We start from the raw sequence: 19403 nt of genomic DNA, 5'->3' as shown, positions 1-19403 counted from the left end.
TTGAGTTTGTGGTTGTTGAATATCGAGAAAAATTTTCAATGGGTGTGAATACTTTTACAAGTGGCTATATTCCCATTGATAAATGTTAGCATGTTGATGCTCTGCTGCTTTAAGGGAGCTAAAGGATGAGAGTACTACCACCGTTTGGTATCCAGTAAATAACGAGGATGAGGCAGCCAGTGGCGCGCGCCGACTCATCCTTCACGGGGAACGCGCTTTCATGGCACGAGCGCGCGCGAAGCGGTGTGCAGATGTGTCGCAGATTTTGTAAAGTCACTGGACGCGTGCTGAGGAAGTCGCTCCAGATAAACCGGCCTCTGAAAGTGGGAGCAAACCGAAGAGGCGACAGAGAAGAGGAGAGGACGGAGCCGAGGCACGCGCCCTCAATAGCAGTTTACCGTTAGCTTAGTTTGTGAGGGAGAAGGACGTTAGTTTGACAGTTAAATCCCCACGGAGGATTGGTGCGCACAAGCGATGGAGCTCTCTGCCATTGGAGAGCAAGTGTTTGCCGTGGAATCAATTCTGAAGAAAAGACTTCGAAAGGTAAGGGTTCAAAAGTGGGACGTAAATTATTAATGACGTGTTTAGCAGCGGGGTAATGTCAGCGTGCGTTGCGGTGTCATGTGTTTATTTTGGGAGGGAGGATGCTAATTAATACCTGAGAGATTAGTAGCACAGTTGTTTTTTAACCTGGTTAGCTAATTTAAGAGGCTTTTTAAGGGGGTCAGGTGTCCCCTGAATTTAACAGTTGTAACTGCGCAGCATCTTGTGGCGTAACATGTTTGACTCATTAAGCCCTAAGATGAAACATTCAGAAAAACTGTTATTATGGGCCTGTCTGTCTGCTGAGTAGGTCTCGTGCCATGTTGTTGACATTAACAGGTGCGTATCTAGAACTTAAGGGTTCTGGAGCACAAAAGAGGAACCTGAGAGACTGTCATTTCTGCTTTATTTTTCTGCATTGTACTGGTTATAGAGGTAAGCTAAAATGTAAGCACAGATTTAAATTGAGTGAAATTGAAATTTCTTTTTATCTGTTTATTATGATTAACACTGGACTTTAAACAAAATTTTACTCCACCCCATTAAAAAGTTACAGAAAAATGATCTGTCATGCAATTTCAACAGTTTAAAGTCGTCTGTGTAAAGAGATCCTAAATGCCATACACGCAGAGTTTTCTCTGGCTTCACTTGCAATGACTGAGATCAAAACAATGCAGTTTCAATGTGAGTCTTTGGGCATTTCTGGCCACATCATGGTTATACAGGAGCTCCTGGCGCCACATAAAAGTAATAATGCAATAAAATCCGTGTTGTCGCTTTTCCACCAAAACCTGATTCCTTTACCATTTATTTTATGAATTATAATTCATGTTTTGGGGAGTTTTTGTAAGAAATATCAGACACTTCAAACGTCACATTTACAGAACTGAAATTGTGACTAATTGGTCATTTTAGCAAGTCTAGCTAGTTTAAGGCAAATCTGAAAAACTAATGAGAAAAAATATTTTATTAAGATTAAGAAGCAGTTAATTGGTGTATGCTTTTGCATAAATATGTTTAGAGGGTTGTAAATTTTAGTTCACAAGAGCTAACGGTCTGTTTCGATTTACAGACGTCATTCACACTCTGTTGTTTAAATATAGAACCGCTGATGTTCCTGGTGATTTCATACAGTAACCAAACAACAAACACAGTAGAGTTTCAGAATGAAGCTTGACGAGTAAGATATGTGTTAAACTTATTTACTGATGTGCTCAATATCATGTGATATTACATGAGTTTACAATATAAGCATGTTTTTTATATACTTAATTTTCTACTTAGTTTAAAGTTAAATAATAAGATGGATTTATCAGACCAAATATAGCTACTCCTGATTATAATGCACCTTCATGTCCTCATGGAATTTAGATGAAGTTTGGGAAAGTGGTGACTTCATCCACTGAGAATACTTTTAAGAGCCGAGGATGACTTCACCAAGAAATGACGAACTCTGAGTGCTTCGGTTGGTATATTAATGTTATTGTATTACACGTCATGTGACAAAAGAGCGTCATCTCAATAACTCAATGTGGATCCAACTGAAGATAAATAAGACATTTCAAGTTGCCACAGGAAGGATGTTAAAAGTGAAGGTTGGGTGGAATATTTTGATTAGAAGTAAACCGGCTGTATTTCACAAAGCTTGCTGGCACCTTTCACTCTGTCTGTAATATGTTTCATGAACTGCAAAGCAATGATGCGGAGCTACTGAAGAATTATCATAAAAGGAACGCAGCTCTAAGAGCCATGTTATTTTCTGCTCCTTTGATGCTGGTCTGGAACCTTTTCTCCACAGGGTAATGTGGAGTACCTGCTGAAGTGGAAAGGATGGCCTCCGAAGTGAGTATGTAGTCATGGAATATTTCATGTAAAGAGAGCCTCGGCTTTATATCAAAAATCTAATCACGTGCACAACATGTGCAATAAAGTAACACACCGATATAGGATTTTGAAAAAGATGTTGACAGAAAACAGCAACAGACGATTTGCAGAAGATTTAAAAGAACATTGCAAATAACAGCAGGGTGTAAACACTAAGTTTGTTCCTAGTGGTTATTGCAATAGACAATAACATTGTTGCTTTGATACCATTTTCAAGTAATATATCAATAATGGCATAATAATGCATAGTCCCCCCCCTTCTCAAAGACCAATAAACTCTAATTTAGAAAAAAAAAAAAACTAACACTGGAACTGGAAGACATTTTAAATATCCAAAATAAAGCACAGTGACCAAGAACAATAAATATAACACACAACAGAAACTAGAGGTGTGCCGATCGATAGGTCACCGATCATGATTTTCGTGAAAAAGTGCATGATCGGTGATCGGCGATCACTGGCTCATGTTGCCGATACCGATCACCTGCATCTCATTGTTCAGCCTGCCTGTGCAGCTGGTCTCCTCTTTCCTTCACACTGCGCAAACGCGCAGCAGCAAATCCTAAGCAATGTGGAACTAWAAYGCACTGAGTGAATGGGGAAGTTTGCGTGTTGCGGCGGAAAATTTAAGCAGGTCAAAATTCATCAACATAACGAAGATAATAAGACATAAAAACAATGCCATACTTGACGGAGTTTGGCTACATCAAGGCTCACTGCAGTAAAAATGACATATGGAGGATCAGATAGCAGGTAAAGCAGCGCACAGCTACAAACACTCACCCGGATTAGCATGACGGTCAGAAAGCTAAACAAATAACCCGCAAAATTATTTAAGTCTTCGAGCTGCGATGTAAGACGCTGGTTCTGCTCTCGCTGTTGAACCGCTGCTACGCTACAGGTAGTAATATTTCACAGACGGAGCCACTTCTGCTCCACCTGGTAGTGACTCTCACACCGAACCTCTGCTTAAAGCTGCAGCATCTAACCTAAAAAAATACATTTTACATACGTTTTAAAACTTTCGCTGTCCTAACATGAGACAGATAATCTCTAAAAAAAATAATCAATCTCCTCCCTGCTCTGCATAATTACTCCGCTCAGTCAGAAACAGCCAATAGCAGTAATAGCAGTAATCAGCTAGCCGCCATGCTATCAGGAAGTTTTCATTCAGTAACTCTGGATTGTTTATTGTTATGGATCCTGTATTTGCCTTTGAATATTAAGTTTTATACTTGAATTTTTTTGGCAATGTTGAGAGGTTTTATTTTGACTCTTTGCATTATTTAGCCTCTTCAGAGCCTTCATGTTATCAGTCTGTTAAAGATAGTATTACCGATAGCAGTACAATTTGCACAATGCCTGTTTTGTTTTGTTTTCTTGGAAAAAGTTATTAAAAACAAGTTTTTGTCTAAATTAAGGTGAATTCATGGTTCCTTTTTCCATAATGTAACCGGTAGTGCTTATGACAAAAATAATAATAATAATAATTATGTGATCGGTATCGGTGATCGGCCCTCATGGTTGATCAGTATCGGTATCGGCAGGAAAAAACCTGATCGGCACATCTCTAACAGAAACCATAAATAAAATGGATTGTGATGTCTCTGTTAACAAAATTGACCTTCAAATAAATATTAATCATCAGAATGGAAATGATCTAGCTCAATTTAATTTATCCTGCGATGAATTGTTCTGCAACAGCTTCATTCAGACTTGAATTTGAGTTTGACAGCCATTTCAGAATTCTCCCCCTCCCCCCCTCAAAATTGTCAAATGATAAAAATGTCCCAGTGGTTCCAACAGTTTTTCAGCTAGTAGGGTTTTTTTTCTCTAGAAAAAATTTAAGATCAGCTTGTTAAATTTTAATATAGTGAAAAATGTGAGATGCTCTAGAGATGCTGAATAAAAATAATAACATCCTCACTGATTTAAAAATATGGCATAAATTGATATTTCTAGTTTAATTTATTGCTGTTCTAACTCACCAGATGTTCTGTTGTCCCTGTTTATTTCATTTGCGGTTGGAAGCTCAGCCTGATCAAACATTAAGCTGATATGGAAGTTCGCTCCAATCAATTATGCATGCATTCAGAGGTTTCTGTGAAGGATTTCCAAAACAATAACTGTAGATGAGCTGCTCTCTCAAACGGCGATGCAGCGCACATCAAATTCAAACATATTCTGTTGGGTTTTAAGATTTAACATGTTTGGATTTCAGGTTTTTTTTATTTCTTCATACAGTATGAAAGAAGCAAACTCCTTTTAATTTTTTGACTAAGTTGTCTTTCAATCAAAACTTCTCCTTTGGCTCAAGAAGACGGAGCTCAGATTAGCTTTGTTTTTTTTTTGGTTTTTTTCAGTCTTCGTTTTAATGGGATGTGCTTTGATGAGGTTGGAGTCGCTTAATCTGCTAACTAAATGAAAAAAGACAAAGAGAGATGGAGTTCATGTAAAAATAAATATCTCTTTCTTGCAATGGCTCACAGGTACAGCACCTGGGAACCTGAGGAGCACATCCTGGACCGGCGCCTGGTGCAGGCGTTCGAGGACAAGTGAGACCCTCCTTCAAACGGAACACAAACAACATGAGCCACTCTGACATTGCTCTGGTGTCGTCAGGTTTTTAGCATTTCTCATCTCTCACTGAAATCTTCACAGTGGGAAAATTCAGAAATAGCATACTTTACAATGTGCAGATGATAAGGATCAATTTTTAAAAAAATGTACATAATGCACATTAAACGGACTATTTACAATTTATGAAAACAGAAAAAACATCTGTGTGAACACAGTAGAAACGTGGCTTGAAATGGGCAAAATTGTTCAAAAAGCAGCAGGGGTGCAAATGCTTCTTGATCTTGTTTGGAGCAGTGATGGTTCTGGAGGCTAACAGCTGCTGGGAGGAAGGATCTATGTTAACACTCCTTAGTGCACTTAGGATGCAGGCATGCTAGCGCGGAGCTTCACTGACATTTATTTACAACACGAGGGATGACACAGCAAAACCACATGCAGTGAATCTAAATTCAGCTAACCCATCCCTTTTTTTGTTCACTTTCCCAGAGAAGAGAGAGACAGAGTCATTGGCCACAGGAGGAAAGGGGCCAAGTCAAAACGACTCCTACTGCAGGTAACGTGATCAACACATCTAGAAGTCTCCAAAAACTTTTCCAGAGGCTTGATTTTTTTTCTACATGAAATCAGTCCAGGGGCCACATATGGCCCCCAGGATGCACTTTGGACACTCCTGCTCCTTTCTATAAGTTCCCATCAGCTTTACAGCTTCAATGCTGCTTTCATAGAAAAACCTCCCCACATTATGATGCTGCCAAACCTTTTCTAGCTCATTTTATCATTTCAGAACACCGTTTACACCATGGATCTCCGCAGCGCTCACAAGATTCCCGCCAAGCCTCCCCCTCGCCTGCGTCTCTCTCTGACGCGCTCCCTGGTTCCTGACGATGAGGAGGATGAGGATGAGGAAGACGCCTGCGTTCCTTCTCGAACGCAAGCAGCGCATCGAAAGAGCAAGCAGAGCAGACGACTTAGCCTCCAGAGACCCTCACAAGAGGCCTGGGAGGAGGAGGACGAAGAAGAAGAGGAAGAGGAGGATGAGAAAGAAGAAGAGGAGGAAGAGAAGAAGAACAGTGCAGAGGATAGTGAACACAGAGAGGAAGAGGAGGCTGAGATGGGAGAAGGTGTTTTTATCGGTATGTGTGTCACTTGGTCAGAGAGTTTAATCCAGCCAGTCTTGCCCCAGTTTGGCTTGTTTTCTGGGCATACAGCCAACGCCTTACGTCATCCTGAGCTGATTATAGAACCAATCCTCCAGAGGCTCATTAAAGCTGCAAGATGTAACTTTTATTTTTTTTAAAAAGTTAAAACTGTCAGCATGTTTTGGCAGGGTAATATGAGACAGATAATCTGTGAAAAGAACAATCCCCTCCTCCTCACAGTTATTATTGCTGTCTGAAGAAATTCACCGCTCCCAACCCAAAACAACCAATCATAGCCAGAAGGAGGGCCTTAGCGCTGTCAATCAACCTCGCTGCTAAATGTGCTAGTGGTGGAGAAACATCTCACCAATCCAGCAAAACAGTTTATCCACCGTCATGCTGACTAGCCTTAGCATTCCTAACAGGCTATGTTAGCTGCAGAGAAGCGGGGAGCATGGATGATGATTGACAGCGCCAAGACCCGCCTCCTGGCTCTGATTGGTTGTTTCTAGTTAGCACTGGAAGGAGGCAGAGGATCTCCATTTTCTTCACAGATTTTCTCAGTCACGACATAGTGACAGTTTCAACAAGTATGTAAAAAAATATATTTAAAAAAAAATTACATACTGCTGTTTTAAAGGCACATTTTTCTATTCACATTTAAATAAAAAGCTTTATGAGTTCTCCTCACGTTGCATAGCTTTCACTGTTATCATATGCTACATGTTAACCAAAAATGATGCAAATATACGATTTTCATTCCTCTTCTGTTTGACCCTTGACCTTTCCTTTAGGACACAGGGGCCCAGATACCTGGAGCACAGCAGTGGGGTCCTGCGGCGCGGCCGCGTCAGACAAACTGTGGCAACCCATGGTGTGCCCAGGAGAGGTGACGGTCACAGACGTCACCCTCAACGCCCTCACAGTGACCTTCAGGGAGTCCAGAGCGGCCAGAGGATTCTTCCGGGACTGGGGCCTGGAGGTGTGGGAGCAGGTGGGTGATGGGGCCCCTCGGAGCTGCTGGAGGGACTGACTCTGACACGCTGCTGGAGCCGCTTGGTTTATATGCACAGAGTCAGCAGTGCCTTACAAAAGTATTCACACCCCTTGCAGTTGTCCACTTTTCGTCATGTCACAACTGTAGACGTCACTGTGTAATATTTGGATTTAATGAGACAGACCAACATACAGGGTAGACAGAAAATCAAAAGACAATCAGGTCTGGTTATCTGGTTTTTAGAAAGTGTTCAGAGGAAAACTCTATAAATATTGTTGTCAGTGTGCAGCAGAAAAGCACAAGACTTAAAGAAATGCTGTGTCCGTACACTCATTTTGTCAGTACATTTATTATGAAACGTAACATCACGTCATAATATGTGATGTAGGTTCTGGTAGAAAACACTTTTCAGATTTCGACAAGTAAGAGTGTTGAAACCATGATTTACTTTCCCCTTCACAATTATGCTCCACTCTGTGTTGGTCTCTCTTGTAAAATTGCAATAAAGCACAAGAGTTATGGTTTAAACATGACCAAAAGCTGGAAATCTTCAAAATGTATGAATATTTTTGCAATGTATGGTTGATCTGGTCACTTTAAGTGGAATACATCGGAGTTCAAAACCATCACATACTTCTAGTTGACAGAAAGGAAATGACACAAGCGCAGACAGCTGAAGCGGATGGTGATTGGCTTAAAGGTTTTCTTCATTCCAGTGAATCATAACACGTAAAATAAAAACATTTTAAATAACACATTTCTGTTTATGCTGGTATACAGTAATTTCCAGCAATAAAACCTCTTTACTCATGAAAACATACAGACTTCTTGACCAGATGAAATAGTTTTATTGTTTTTGCTCAATCCAGTAAACATTGGTGTCCAAAAGGACACCAATGTTTATAACTTGTTTAGCTTGTGACATTTTCTTTGTCATGGAGATTCTCCATCCATCCATCCATCCATCCATCCATCCATCCATCCATCCATCCATCCATCCATCCATCCATCCATCCATCCATCCATCCATCCATCCATCCNCCATCCATCCATCCATCCATCCATCCATCCATCCATCCATCCATCCATCCATCCATCCATCCATCCATCCATCCATCCATCCATCCATCCATCCAGTTTTTTTACACCCTTATCCCATCAGGGTCAGGAGGGGTGCTGATGCCTATCTCCAGCTGTCAACGTCAAGTACACCCTGAACAGGTCACCAGTCCATCACAGGGAGGGTTCTCCCACATCCACTAAATAATGCAGATCAAACTGTTATCGTCACCAAGTTACCTAGAACATGGAGAAAGAATCAGCTTGTAACAGAGAAAGATGTAGTCAGAAGAGGGAATTTTAAGCAAAACAATGTTTTTGTATTTCCGGTGAACTGAGAACCCTCAGGGTCTAAATGTAACCAAACTCTCGAGTTGTGTTCATTTTTCTTTCCCCCTCCATGGTTTCAGATTCTGTATCTAACAGTAAAGTGTGTCAAATTTAACACCACAACAACCTCAAGGACCCATTAGCTATCTGATGCTAATGCGGAGCTGATGAGGAGGAAAACTCATCAGCTAGCACCTAGCTAACTTTTTAACAGCTAACTAGGTGCTATATTTGTATTTCTTTACATAATGATCAACATACTTCATTAATTGAACATTTAATACCCAATCCAACTTATTTTGAAAGAATATTTTCTCACTTGAAATTGTGTAATTCATAGCAAAATATTAGCTTAAAATGCAGCCATTTTAGACATAAGGCGAAGAAATGCACTTTCTAACATATCAGATTGAATCAGAGCTCTAATGATGAACTAGAAGGGATCTGGGTGAGTCCATGTGAAGAAGAGGAGTCCTCTGTGCATGAAAACACAGCCACCGGTTCCTCTCTTCTACCCTAATCTAACCAGGCTTTATCCTGGACTCAGACATGTTGTACAGTCCAAAACTGTAGTTTGTTGTACTCCAAACTACCTAATCTGGTTTTGTAGCGTTTCAAAGTCTACTGAGAGACGATTCGATCTGCCCACATGCCTCTCTCCTCTAACGCGACGCACAGCGTAGTTTCTCTCAACCACCCAGCTCTATGTCATGAAAACATAAAGCAGAAGGCACAAACGGACCGAACTCTGAAACTAGATGACAGAATGTTAAACACAGTCACACTGGTGTGTGTCCATCAGAGCTTTACCAGAAACTTTCATTACAGTTTCAGAATTTCAGCGTTACGATTGTGTAACGTTACCAGGCTCATGTATTTGGTTTTATCTGCTTTTTGCAGCTTTAGATTAAAAAAAACATAAACAGAAACAATTCTGACTTTATTCTAAAAACCCAAAAAACGTGCGAAAGTATTCACACCCCTTGAGTTTTTTTACGTTTTGTCATGTCACAACCAGGATCTCCACCGTATTCTACTGAGGTTTTTATGTGACAGAATGGTAGGATTGCAAATAACTACCATTTTAGTTACTGATTAATCTGATCATTAATCGATTAATCTGACTAAACCATAGCTACATTCTACAGGGTTTTTTTTAAAACCACTTAAGGATTTTTTTTGTACAATATCAAAAAAGCATTAAAAGAACAATATAGTAACAAATAAACAAATAGTTAAATTCCATTTCTAAATGAGAAATCAAACATTTTATTGCTTAAAATGTATTCTTTTAGATCATTTGTAGTATAGATGCACCTGCAGCAAAACAATGTTTCTAACAGTAACGTGAAAGACTCAGCCATTTCTGCTTCACTTAATATCAGTACAGTGTAAAGCTGATCTGTTGACGAGTTTTTGGATTAAATGATTAATTCAAATGTGCTCAATAAATTGTATTCCAAAACACTTGGATCAGACAAAGCTAAGACTTTGCTACTGGAGGAGTTCTTTATAGACAAAAGTTGTTTTTTTGTCTTAAATGTAAAATTTGTATATTTTTTTAGCTTAATTACTGCACTTAATATGTTGTTCTTTCAGCAATTGGCTTCTGCTTGAGTCTAATAAATCTAATAAATCGATTAATAAATTAGTTGACAATTACCGATGAATTGCTTCAGGCCTTCAGAACTGTGTCCATTTGAAATCAGCCCCATTTACTTTGCTACCTATAAATAAACTCAGAAGGCCCTTTGCGTTCACAGTCATGCATATGTGGAAATTTCTGCATGAACTCAGCTTCTCAAGATTTGTTCCAGAACAATCTACGTATACACTACTTAGTGTTGGTCTATTATATGAAAAACTATTAAAATACACTGATGTTTATGACTGTAATGTGACAAAGTGTTAAAGAGATCCAGGGTTGTGAGGCACTGCACATATAATGACCCAGTAGCTTTAGCCAGACTGTGAACACAGGATCTGAGGTGATGTTATGTTGTGCTGATGATGATGGACTGTTTATCAGTGAAAATGAAAGTGCCTACCGCTGCATTGTTTCGATGTAACCGTGGAGCTTTTAAGAATAATATCTCTCCACATGACTAATTACTACCAGTGTTTTATTTTTCTCCTCTCCACTGATGTAAGACAGAAACGGTTGCCGGGAGACCGCCTGGTTGGACCGTAAGCAGAAACACATTTTTCTAGTCGTTTTTCTACATTGACCTGAAAGTATATTTATTGTGTATGGGTCCTGCATATAACTGCACATGGTTGTTTTATACAGTTTGTTATAACCAGATTCAATTTACAGAGTAACTGTACTGATGTGATAGAACAAGCGCCCCCTGCAGGGCTTCATGTTGCCTCTTGCGCCGCATCTGTCCACCACCGAGCGCAGAAGTACCGCAATGTGAATCCGCACATTACCGGCTCCAGTCTATCAAGTGTTGTCGTGTTTCGACTGCTTGTTGGGTAACATGAAAATAAATGTTGCACATGTTTACTATGACTTTGGCGGCCATCTTTTATCGAGGTGGAGCGAGTGAGCAGCTATCCGTGATCTAAAATACAGAAAATGGAAAAATCCACTATATGTTTTTTGATGCACTTTCGAGTACGTTAACCAGCTAGAAGTTATAGGTACATGCAGTCATGAGACCCACTGACAAGTTATCAGTTAATTTATTAGCAAGTTATAAGTTATTTTCTTGTCAGTAAGCACCAAAAATTAGCTGTTTCTCATTAAAAATAAAAGCAAGAAATTGTTTTGGAAATTTCAGTTTCAAATACAAAAAAATTCGACTCGTCAAGCTCAGAAATTTTGTTTTTTTGCTCCCCCCATCTACTACGGCACACTCTGTTGAATTGAACAGCTCTTCGGATGTCACCATGGTATCATCCTTACTTCAACAGTCAGGAGCTTCAAACTAAGAGTTTGAGGTTGAAATTTAAATTTTTCTTAACTTTCACACATTTGATATATTAATTTGAAAAAATGTCAATTTCTGTACTTTCTACTGGATTCAAAACTGCTTCAGCTTTTTCAGAAACATTTTGTAAGAAACAAAATGGTCAGGTCGTAAAAGAAACGGAAAACTATTTTAGATCATGTTTTTTCTATATTTGCACTTCACATTGTATTTATGGATTTCTACATAAATTGTTACTTATCTAGCTGACAAACCGATTTGATAGTTGTGGCAAAGAAGAAAGCAATTTTTTTTCCCAATAGTACAAACATACTTTATTGTACAATTAATTTATTGGCAAAAAACAATCAGACCACCAAAATAACTTAAAAAAATTGAGCAACAGTTATTTTTGCTTTCTCTCAGCAAGCACCAAAATTGTTAAGAGAAAGAAGAGGAGAAAAAAAAAAGAGTGGTCAGCGATTCCATTTGAATACTAAACAAATTTAAATATCTTATTTCCAGTCTCTTTTTAGGAAAAGAAATTGACAAAAATTTGTTCAGTTTCCATCTGTTTGTACAGTGATTCAATATGTATACAACTTTATTCATGTACATAAAACATCTCATCAAAAGGATGGTAGAATGAACTCCACAGCCTCTCCAGGGCAAATCCAATAACTGTCTGCAGTGTCGTTTTGCATCACCATAACACCTTTAATAGAAAACAAAAAATTTTTTATCTAATAATTCCTGTAGCTTCAAGTTTTATTTCCAAAAAAATAAAATTAAATAATATATCTATATATAAAAGACAGTTCATCCATGTTTTTTTTCTTATTTATAAAATAAGTCTCGAGATATATTGCAACCTGGTTTTGATGTGTTCCTTTCCCATACCCAACAAGCCCGACTTTTAGAGAAAAACAAATAGTAAGCGTGTGAATATTGTGTCTTCAGTCCTCTCCGGAAAAAGCTAAACAACCAAATGTTCGGTCTTTCAGATCGATCCCTTGTTTTGGCTCCGTTTTGTGCAGGTTTACCGCGGAAGTTTTTTTTTGTTTGTTTTTTTTGTCTACAACCCTACCTCTCCAAAACCTTGTCAAAAAATACACTAAAAAAAGGCGCATTGGTGCTTGTGACCTACAACAACCCATACTGTACACTTTAGAAAAAAGAAAAAAAGGTTAATACTGTACAGTAGCTTAGGAGCACTTCTGTCTTTTTGTTTCAGACACAGCACATATTCCATGAAGGGGGGGAAGAAAAGGCGCAAAAACATGTCGTTTGCACAGATTTTTTTAAAAAAATATGTACACTTTTTTTAGACATTTCTTTACAAAGAAAAACAAAAAATTGTATCAAAGTCCACAATTTCCTATTTTTACAGTACTAACAAATCAAACCTTGCTGCTGCAAATGAGAAACAAAAGAGGCAAAATAACAGAGGAAAACCGTTAAGGTAGAGGGCGAAGGCGGAGCTTGCTCAATCTTTCATATGTCACATAAAAACAGCGCTGGAAAATATTTACAACCTTATTGAGGAGAAGAAAAAAAAAAAGAACAAAGCAAAACGGCAATATGCCTTTTTATTCCTCCACATTTTGTAGGGGTTCGGTAAAGAAGGGACCGGAGGGATGCATATTCACAAAAAGGCTGAGAAGTGGGTGCAATCCGTCAGGTACATGTGGCCAAAATCTGCCAAAACACGGTAAATGTTTGACAAAACCTGTAATAGAAACCCCTGATTCACTCTCACACACACCTACAAAATAAAACTTGCGCGCGCGCACACACATTTTCCTCCCACCTGCTCAAAGTAAATAAATATCTGGAATTTGCTGCAGTCACGTACAAAGCTGTGTTCACCGTTATGAAGAAGACCGCTGTAACGGAAGATATGTTCGTGTTCCTTTTACGATTCATCGACGGAACAAAAATACAAAATAATCAGACTGGAAAATACAATCATGACAGGGTGCTTCAGGGGAAAACTATATATATTTAAAGTACATCACTCACTTTAACTTTTTTATAACCACATTTGAAATCTTAAAAATCTTCTTAAAAAGGCAAAATACTCAGTCCCCGAAAATATTGTCATATTTAAGGAAGAAATATCTCCACCAGAAACTCTACCCTTCTGCCTTTTTGTACAGTTGGCAAAAATATATAGATATATATATATATATATATATATATTAACAGCAATAACTTACCATTGTTTTTAATTTATTCACTTATTGATTTCTAAGATTAAAGTCGTATCTCCCATAGGAAGGAAGCTTTAGTTCGTATTTATACATCAGAAAAATGTTTAAATAAAAAATAAAAACTTCTAAAAGCCCCAGCTTGCTGTGTGGCAGCTTGTCGTCAGGGGCAACAAGTCAGAGCAAAAAGTCGAGACGAGGCTACATGAGATTGTGGTTGAGCTCCTGGCTGTTGCTGCTGCCGCTGTTATTGTTTCCCCCCAGCATGTCCGGCTGCGTGCCTTGCCCTCCGTGAATCCCTGCCATCCCGCTCAGCTGGGACATGATGGAGTTCTGGTCACTGAACTGACTGGGATCCACGGAGCCCCCTGGTGGCTGCTGCTGCTGGGACAAAGCTTGCTGTTGGACCTGCGGTGGCTGGGGCAGCGCCATGCTGGGGTGGTGCTGGGCGAGGTGGCCCGGGTGCGGCGACCCGCTCTGCGTCTGTGGGGAGATGCGGTGAGGTGAGGGCTGTGGCTGGGGCTGGGAGGAGGGCTGCATGCGCGGGGACGGGCTGGAGTGTGGTGGTTGCGACTGCGGCCGGGGGGAGGGCTGAGGGGAGCGGACCTGGCTGCCCAGTGAGCCTGCCGGGCCGAGGCCACCTTGGCCCGGGATGTGGGGGGACTGGGCCATCTGGGGGCTCATGGGGCTGCTGTGCTGGGCGGGCGAGCCGCCCCCCAGGTGTGATGGCTGCAGCAGTCTCTGCTGGAAGTTCTGGTGAACCATGCCTTGGGACAGCTGTGGCACTCCGACTCCACCCTGCTGCTGCCCCGGCCCTGAGGCACCCTGTCCGGGGTGCGGGGGGGGTCCAGAAACCCCCCCACTCAGATCTGGTCCTTGGTGACCACCCATGGTGCTCTGCTGCATCTGCACCTGATGCAGCCTCTGCTGCAGCGCAGCAGCTACTTGTGACATGGGGTACCCTTGCTGACCTGGCCCCCCCTGTGGTCCTTGTTGCTGCTGCTGGACTCCCACAGTGCCCCCTGCAGGCTGCGGCTGAGAGGACGGAGGCATCCCTGCCTGTCCTTGTCCAGGTTGCATGAAGCTCTGCTGCGCTTGCTGCTGTTGTTGGAACGGCCCATGGTTCGCCATTTGTTGCTGCTGTAGTTGCTGCTGTTGCTGTAGCTGCTGCTGTTGCTGCTGCAGCTGTTGTTGCTGTTGCTGTAGCTGCTGTTGCTGTAGCTGCTGTTGCTGTAGCTGTCTCCTCATTAGCAACTCTCTGAACTGAGGATTCATATTTGCCAGGTTGCCTTGTTGTCCAGCTTGCATTGCTCCCTGTTGCTGCTGTTGCAGAGCAGCCATCTGCTGTTGCAACATGGGACGCTGCTGCTGCTGCTGCTGCTGCTGCTGCTGCTGCAGCTGCTGCAGCTGCTGCAGCTGAGCCATGGTGGGCATGTTGCCTCCCCCGGCTCCACCCTGAGCGATATTCATCCCCATCTGGCTAACGTTAACCTGTTGTTGCCCATCCAAGTTGCCAAGCTGGTTGGCTCCAGGTCCCCCTACATTGGGCAAGCCTCCAGCAGAGCCTGGGAACCTTACACCTCCAGGGCCCCCTGCTGGTGGGCCCCCAGGGCCTCCCTGAGAACCTTGGTACCGGGCTGTTCTCTGGCGTATGAAGGCGGCCATCAGAGTTGGGTTGGAGCGCAGGATGTTGAGGACTTGTTGCTGCTGCTGGGGTGAGGTTGGGGAGCGGAGGGTACGCAGAAGCTCCTGTACTGCTCCCTGGGGCAAGTTACCCGTTCCACCTCCTTGCATCAGCCCAGGGGCCCCTGCTGCCCCTTCTGACACACCCAACACCTGCATCAAACCTCGGTTTCCTGCTTGGGTCTGCTGCGGATTCATTGGTGGCGGCTGCTGAGTGATGGCAGCCTGCTGCTGGGGGGGCATAGACCCCATCATAGCTGTCCTTGTTTGTGGGTTCATGGTCGGCCCCCTGGGGCCCCCCCACTGCTGGTTTGTTGGCTGAAGTGGTTGCTGAATTTGAGAGGTCAGCTGGGGTTGTGTGCCAGCTACCATCCCGTGTTGCTGCGATTCCAACATAGTCCTGCCAACCACTCCCTGAGTCTGGGGGGCCATGCCCTGGGCCCCAATGTGGGGCATTACCATCTGTGCTGGGCTGTTCTGGTGGTGGGGGTGCTGGGGGATCATGCCGCCCTGCCCCAAGCCACGAATCTGCGCCTGGGCCTGAGCCATCCGACTCTGGGTCTCTGCTAGTCGTTGGATCTTTAGGGCAGTCTCTACTGCGGCTAGAGGAGGCCCCTGCGGCTGGCTCTGTACAGGCATGGACCCCTGCCCCTGGTTGGTCTGCTGCTGCTGGGGTGGGGTGGCTGGACCCAACCCAGGTTTTCCTAGCGACTGATGGAGAGACGCCGGCCCCGGTGGTCTGGGGTTGTATGGAGGTAAACCTCCAGGGTGCTGCAGCTGCTGCACGTTGGGTGCCTGCTGCTGCTGATTCATCATCTGCTGCTGAGGAGACATCATCATCCCTTCTGCCTGGAACTGCTGGTGGTGATGCTGAGGGGTCATCGCACCGCCTGGCTGCTGACCCGGAGTGACCATCCCGCCCATCTGAACTCCTTGTGGCTGAGAAAGTGGGGGTATGCTCCCCGGGGTGGGGGTCTGCGGGGTCGGAGGTTGCGTACCAACTGATGTCGGGGTGGCCGGACCGGTTGCTCCGTTGTTGCCACTCGGAGACGGCAGCCCGTTCCCCCCAGGTGGGCCACCCGGAGGGACCTGGCCGACCCTCTGCATGCTGGCCATTCTCCTCCTCAGCATCTGGGCTTGCTGCAGCCGGTGCTGTAGCTGCTGCTGCCGCAGCTTGTGCTTAATGTTCAGGCAGAATGGCACTGGACACTTGTTCTCCTGACAGTGCTTGGCATGGTAGCAGCACAATGCAATGAGCTGCTTGCAGATGGGGCAACCGCCGTTGGTTTTTCTCTTGCAGCCTTTCGTGTGTTGGACGACCCGTTTCATCTTCTGGCAGGATGGCAGGGAGCAGTTGGCATTGCGACACTGGCAGGCGTGGACAAGGGACTGGATACAACGCTGGATGCTAAGGCGGCGCGAGTCTCCTGGGCTCTGGGTGGTGGCAGCGGCCTGGTTGCTGCTCTCATCGTCCAAGCCCAGGCCTAGCTTCTCCATCTTGTGCTCATGACCCTTAGTGTTGTAGCAGGTGATGCACAGGTCATAATCCTGTAGCAAACGCAACAGACAGAACAATTAAGATGAAAGTTGCAGAATGGGAAAGTTAGGATTTATAGACATTTTTTCATGGAGATATTTAATGCGTTCCCAGACTCAGATATAAAAAGTGAAGAATAGGTGACATTTAAACTATGGGGTAAGAGATAAAGTCTGGAAACAGAAATCTATGTCCACACTTGTCCAGTATACCTTCCAACTTCAACACGTCCGACCCACCACCCTGACACTCACCTCACAGACGGTGCAGTGGAAGCGGGTCTCCACATGGTGCTTGCACTCGTTGCACGTGTAAACAAAGCGGTCCTGGCTTTGGTTGTGCAACTCCACCAGCATGCACATGGAGCTCCACTTGGCTCTCCTCAATGAGCTGAACTCAAGGTGTTTGTCCCGGGCCAGTGTCAGAAACGCATCCCGACCGTCCATCAGGTCACATGCCATCAGGGGGTCCGGGTCCACGATGGGGGGCAAGGCATTCGCCATAGGACCTGCGATCAGCCGGATCACAAAGAACACCTGGCAGCAGGAAGACATGAAGGATGGGTGATTAGCAGTCTTTAAAAAAACAAGACAAACGAAGGAGTTAACTTAAAGCTGCAGTAATATGTTTTTTTTATATTTGTCACCATGTTCTAACATTATAATATGAGACAGGTAATCTGAAAAGATTGAGCTCCACCAATCAATCATAGCCAGATTGGTTGTCAATTTCAGTGTCTCCCAACCCTGGTCCTCAAGGCACACTGGCCTACATGTTTTAGGCATTTTCTTGTTTCAGCCCAGCCGATTTCAATCGATGACTGATTAACAGGCATTTCCTGAACTGCAATCAGTTGAGTCAGACACATTAAATCAGGGAAACCTCCAAAACATGTAGGACCGTATTCCTTGAGGACCAAGGTTGGGAAACACTGGTCAATTTGACTGACAACCAATCAACTCTCAATCAGATTGGCAATTTAGCAGCATTGTCAACCAATGCTGCTCAATATGCCAATAGCAGAGAGAAAAACTTTCCATTCCAGGAAAACCACTTATCCACATTTATACACAGGCTATGCTAACTAGTCTTGTCATTCCTGGCAGGCTATATTGTGGTGAACCAGGTGTAGCGTAGCAGAGAGCAAGGGTAAGGGGGCTAGCACAAGCATGATTGATGGCGCTATAAGACCCTAACCCTGGCTCTGATTAGTTGTTTTTCTGCAGTTTATACTGCGAGAGTGCAGATCTCAAGTTTTTCACAGATTATTTATATACTTGTACCGTCACAACATAATACTAATTTTAACAAATATGTAAAACAAATTTTGTATAGTTATATACTGCCATGTTAAGATTAGTCAGTAAAGGTACAGAGAGATATGGGCTGGTGTTCGTGATTGGACAAACACCAGCCCAATCCACAGTGATTCAAATGTTCTGTTTTACCTTTGAATAACCAGATAGTTTTAAAGATATTTTAATGAGGATGCTGTCTGAAACCTGCACACAGTTCAGCTAAAATATTACATTTCATTCTATGTATGCACATTTTGGTTTTATTGTGTTTGTGCCGTCAGGTAGTTGTTTTGAAATGAGAATTCATTCTTAACTCACCTGCTTAGATAAAGATTAATTAAAAAAAATCTTTTGGCCCATATTTGTTATTGAACAAAATATTGAACAAATTCAAAATGTTTGTGTTTTAGAGAGATCAGAGTTGGGGTTAGGGTCCACTTACAGAATACAGATGAAGACTGCTTTTTCTATGATGCTACCCAGGCAAACGGATAACAAAAGATGTAAGTCCATGTTCAATTTATATTTACTTTACAGCAACTTCATTCTAATACAGAGGTGTGACACCATCTCTGTTCCTTATATAAATAAGTAATGACTATTTATATAATAGTTTTATATATATATATATTAGAGATGTGCCGATCAGGTTTTTTCCTGCTGATACCGATTACGTTATTATTATTATTATTATTTTATTTTTTTAATCATAAACACTACCGGTTACATTATGTGGAAAAAGGAAGGAATCATGAATTCACATTAATTTAGACAAAAACTTGTCTTTAATAACTTTTTCCAAGAAGAAAACTAAACAAAACAGGCATTGTGCAAATTGTACTGCTATCGGTAATACTATCTTTAACAGACTGATAACATATGAAGGAGGCTAAATAATGCAAAGAGCCAAAATAAAACATCTCAACATTGCCAAAAATATTCAACTATAAAACTTAACATTCAAAGGCAAATACAGGATCCATTACAATAAACAATCCAGAGTTACTGAATGAAAACTTCCTGATAGCATGGCGGCTAGCTGATTACTGCTAGTTCTGAGTGGCTGTTTCTGACTGAGCAGAGTAATTATGCAGAGCAGGGAGGAGATCAACAAGAGACCGTGATCGGCGATCACTGATCATACACTTTTTCACGGAAATTGGCCGATTATGATCGGTGTCCGATAGATCGGCACACCTCTAATATATATATATATATATATATATAT

At 42.4% G+C, this 19403-nt stretch overlaps 2 protein-coding genes across 8 annotated transcripts in view; one reads left to right on the top strand and one right to left on the bottom strand.

Moving 5' to 3' along the window:
* Window positions 1-172: 172 nt before the first annotated feature.
* cbx7b (chromobox homolog 7b) overlaps window positions 173-19403 on the top strand; it is a 23949-nt gene continuing 4718 nt past the window's right edge. The window contains exons 1-7 of one of the 3 annotated variants that reach the window (XM_017310807.1): window positions 174-543; window positions 2342-2385; window positions 4917-4982; window positions 5494-5560; window positions 5792-6140; window positions 6941-7140; window positions 8306-9440. In XM_017310807.1, the coding sequence (XP_017166296.1) occupies window positions 475-543; window positions 2342-2385; window positions 4917-4982; window positions 5494-5560; window positions 5792-6140; window positions 6941-7140; window positions 8306-8323 (813 nt within the window). In that variant the 5' untranslated portion in view covers window positions 174-474 and the 3' untranslated portion in view covers window positions 8324-9440. Of the gene's footprint in view, window positions 544-2341; window positions 2386-4916; window positions 4983-5493; window positions 5561-5791; window positions 6141-6940; window positions 7901-8305; window positions 9441-19403 lie in introns of those variants that run through there. The other 2 variants (XM_017310806.1, XM_008437892.2) reach the window with 2 other exon arrangements.
* The window catches only part of ep300a (E1A binding protein p300 a), a 35394-nt gene continuing 27745 nt past the window's right edge, over window positions 11755-19403 (bottom strand). For all 5 annotated transcript variants that reach the window (XM_008437887.2, XM_008437890.2, XM_008437889.2 and 2 more), the window contains exons 30-31: window positions 17132-17413; window positions 11755-16888 (exon numbers count right to left, since the gene is read on the bottom strand). In XM_008437887.2, the coding sequence (XP_008436109.1) occupies window positions 13859-16888; window positions 17132-17413 (3312 nt within the window). In that variant the 3' untranslated portion in view covers window positions 11755-13858. The remainder of the gene's footprint in view (window positions 16889-17131; window positions 17414-19403) is intronic.

This window comes from Poecilia reticulata, linkage group LG19 (assembly GCF_000633615.1).
Source record: "Poecilia reticulata strain Guanapo linkage group LG19, Guppy_female_1.0+MT, whole genome shotgun sequence".
Taxonomy (NCBI): Eukaryota; Metazoa; Chordata; class Actinopteri; order Cyprinodontiformes; family Poeciliidae; genus Poecilia; species Poecilia reticulata.
This window is presented reverse-complemented; position numbering and strand designations above follow the sequence as displayed.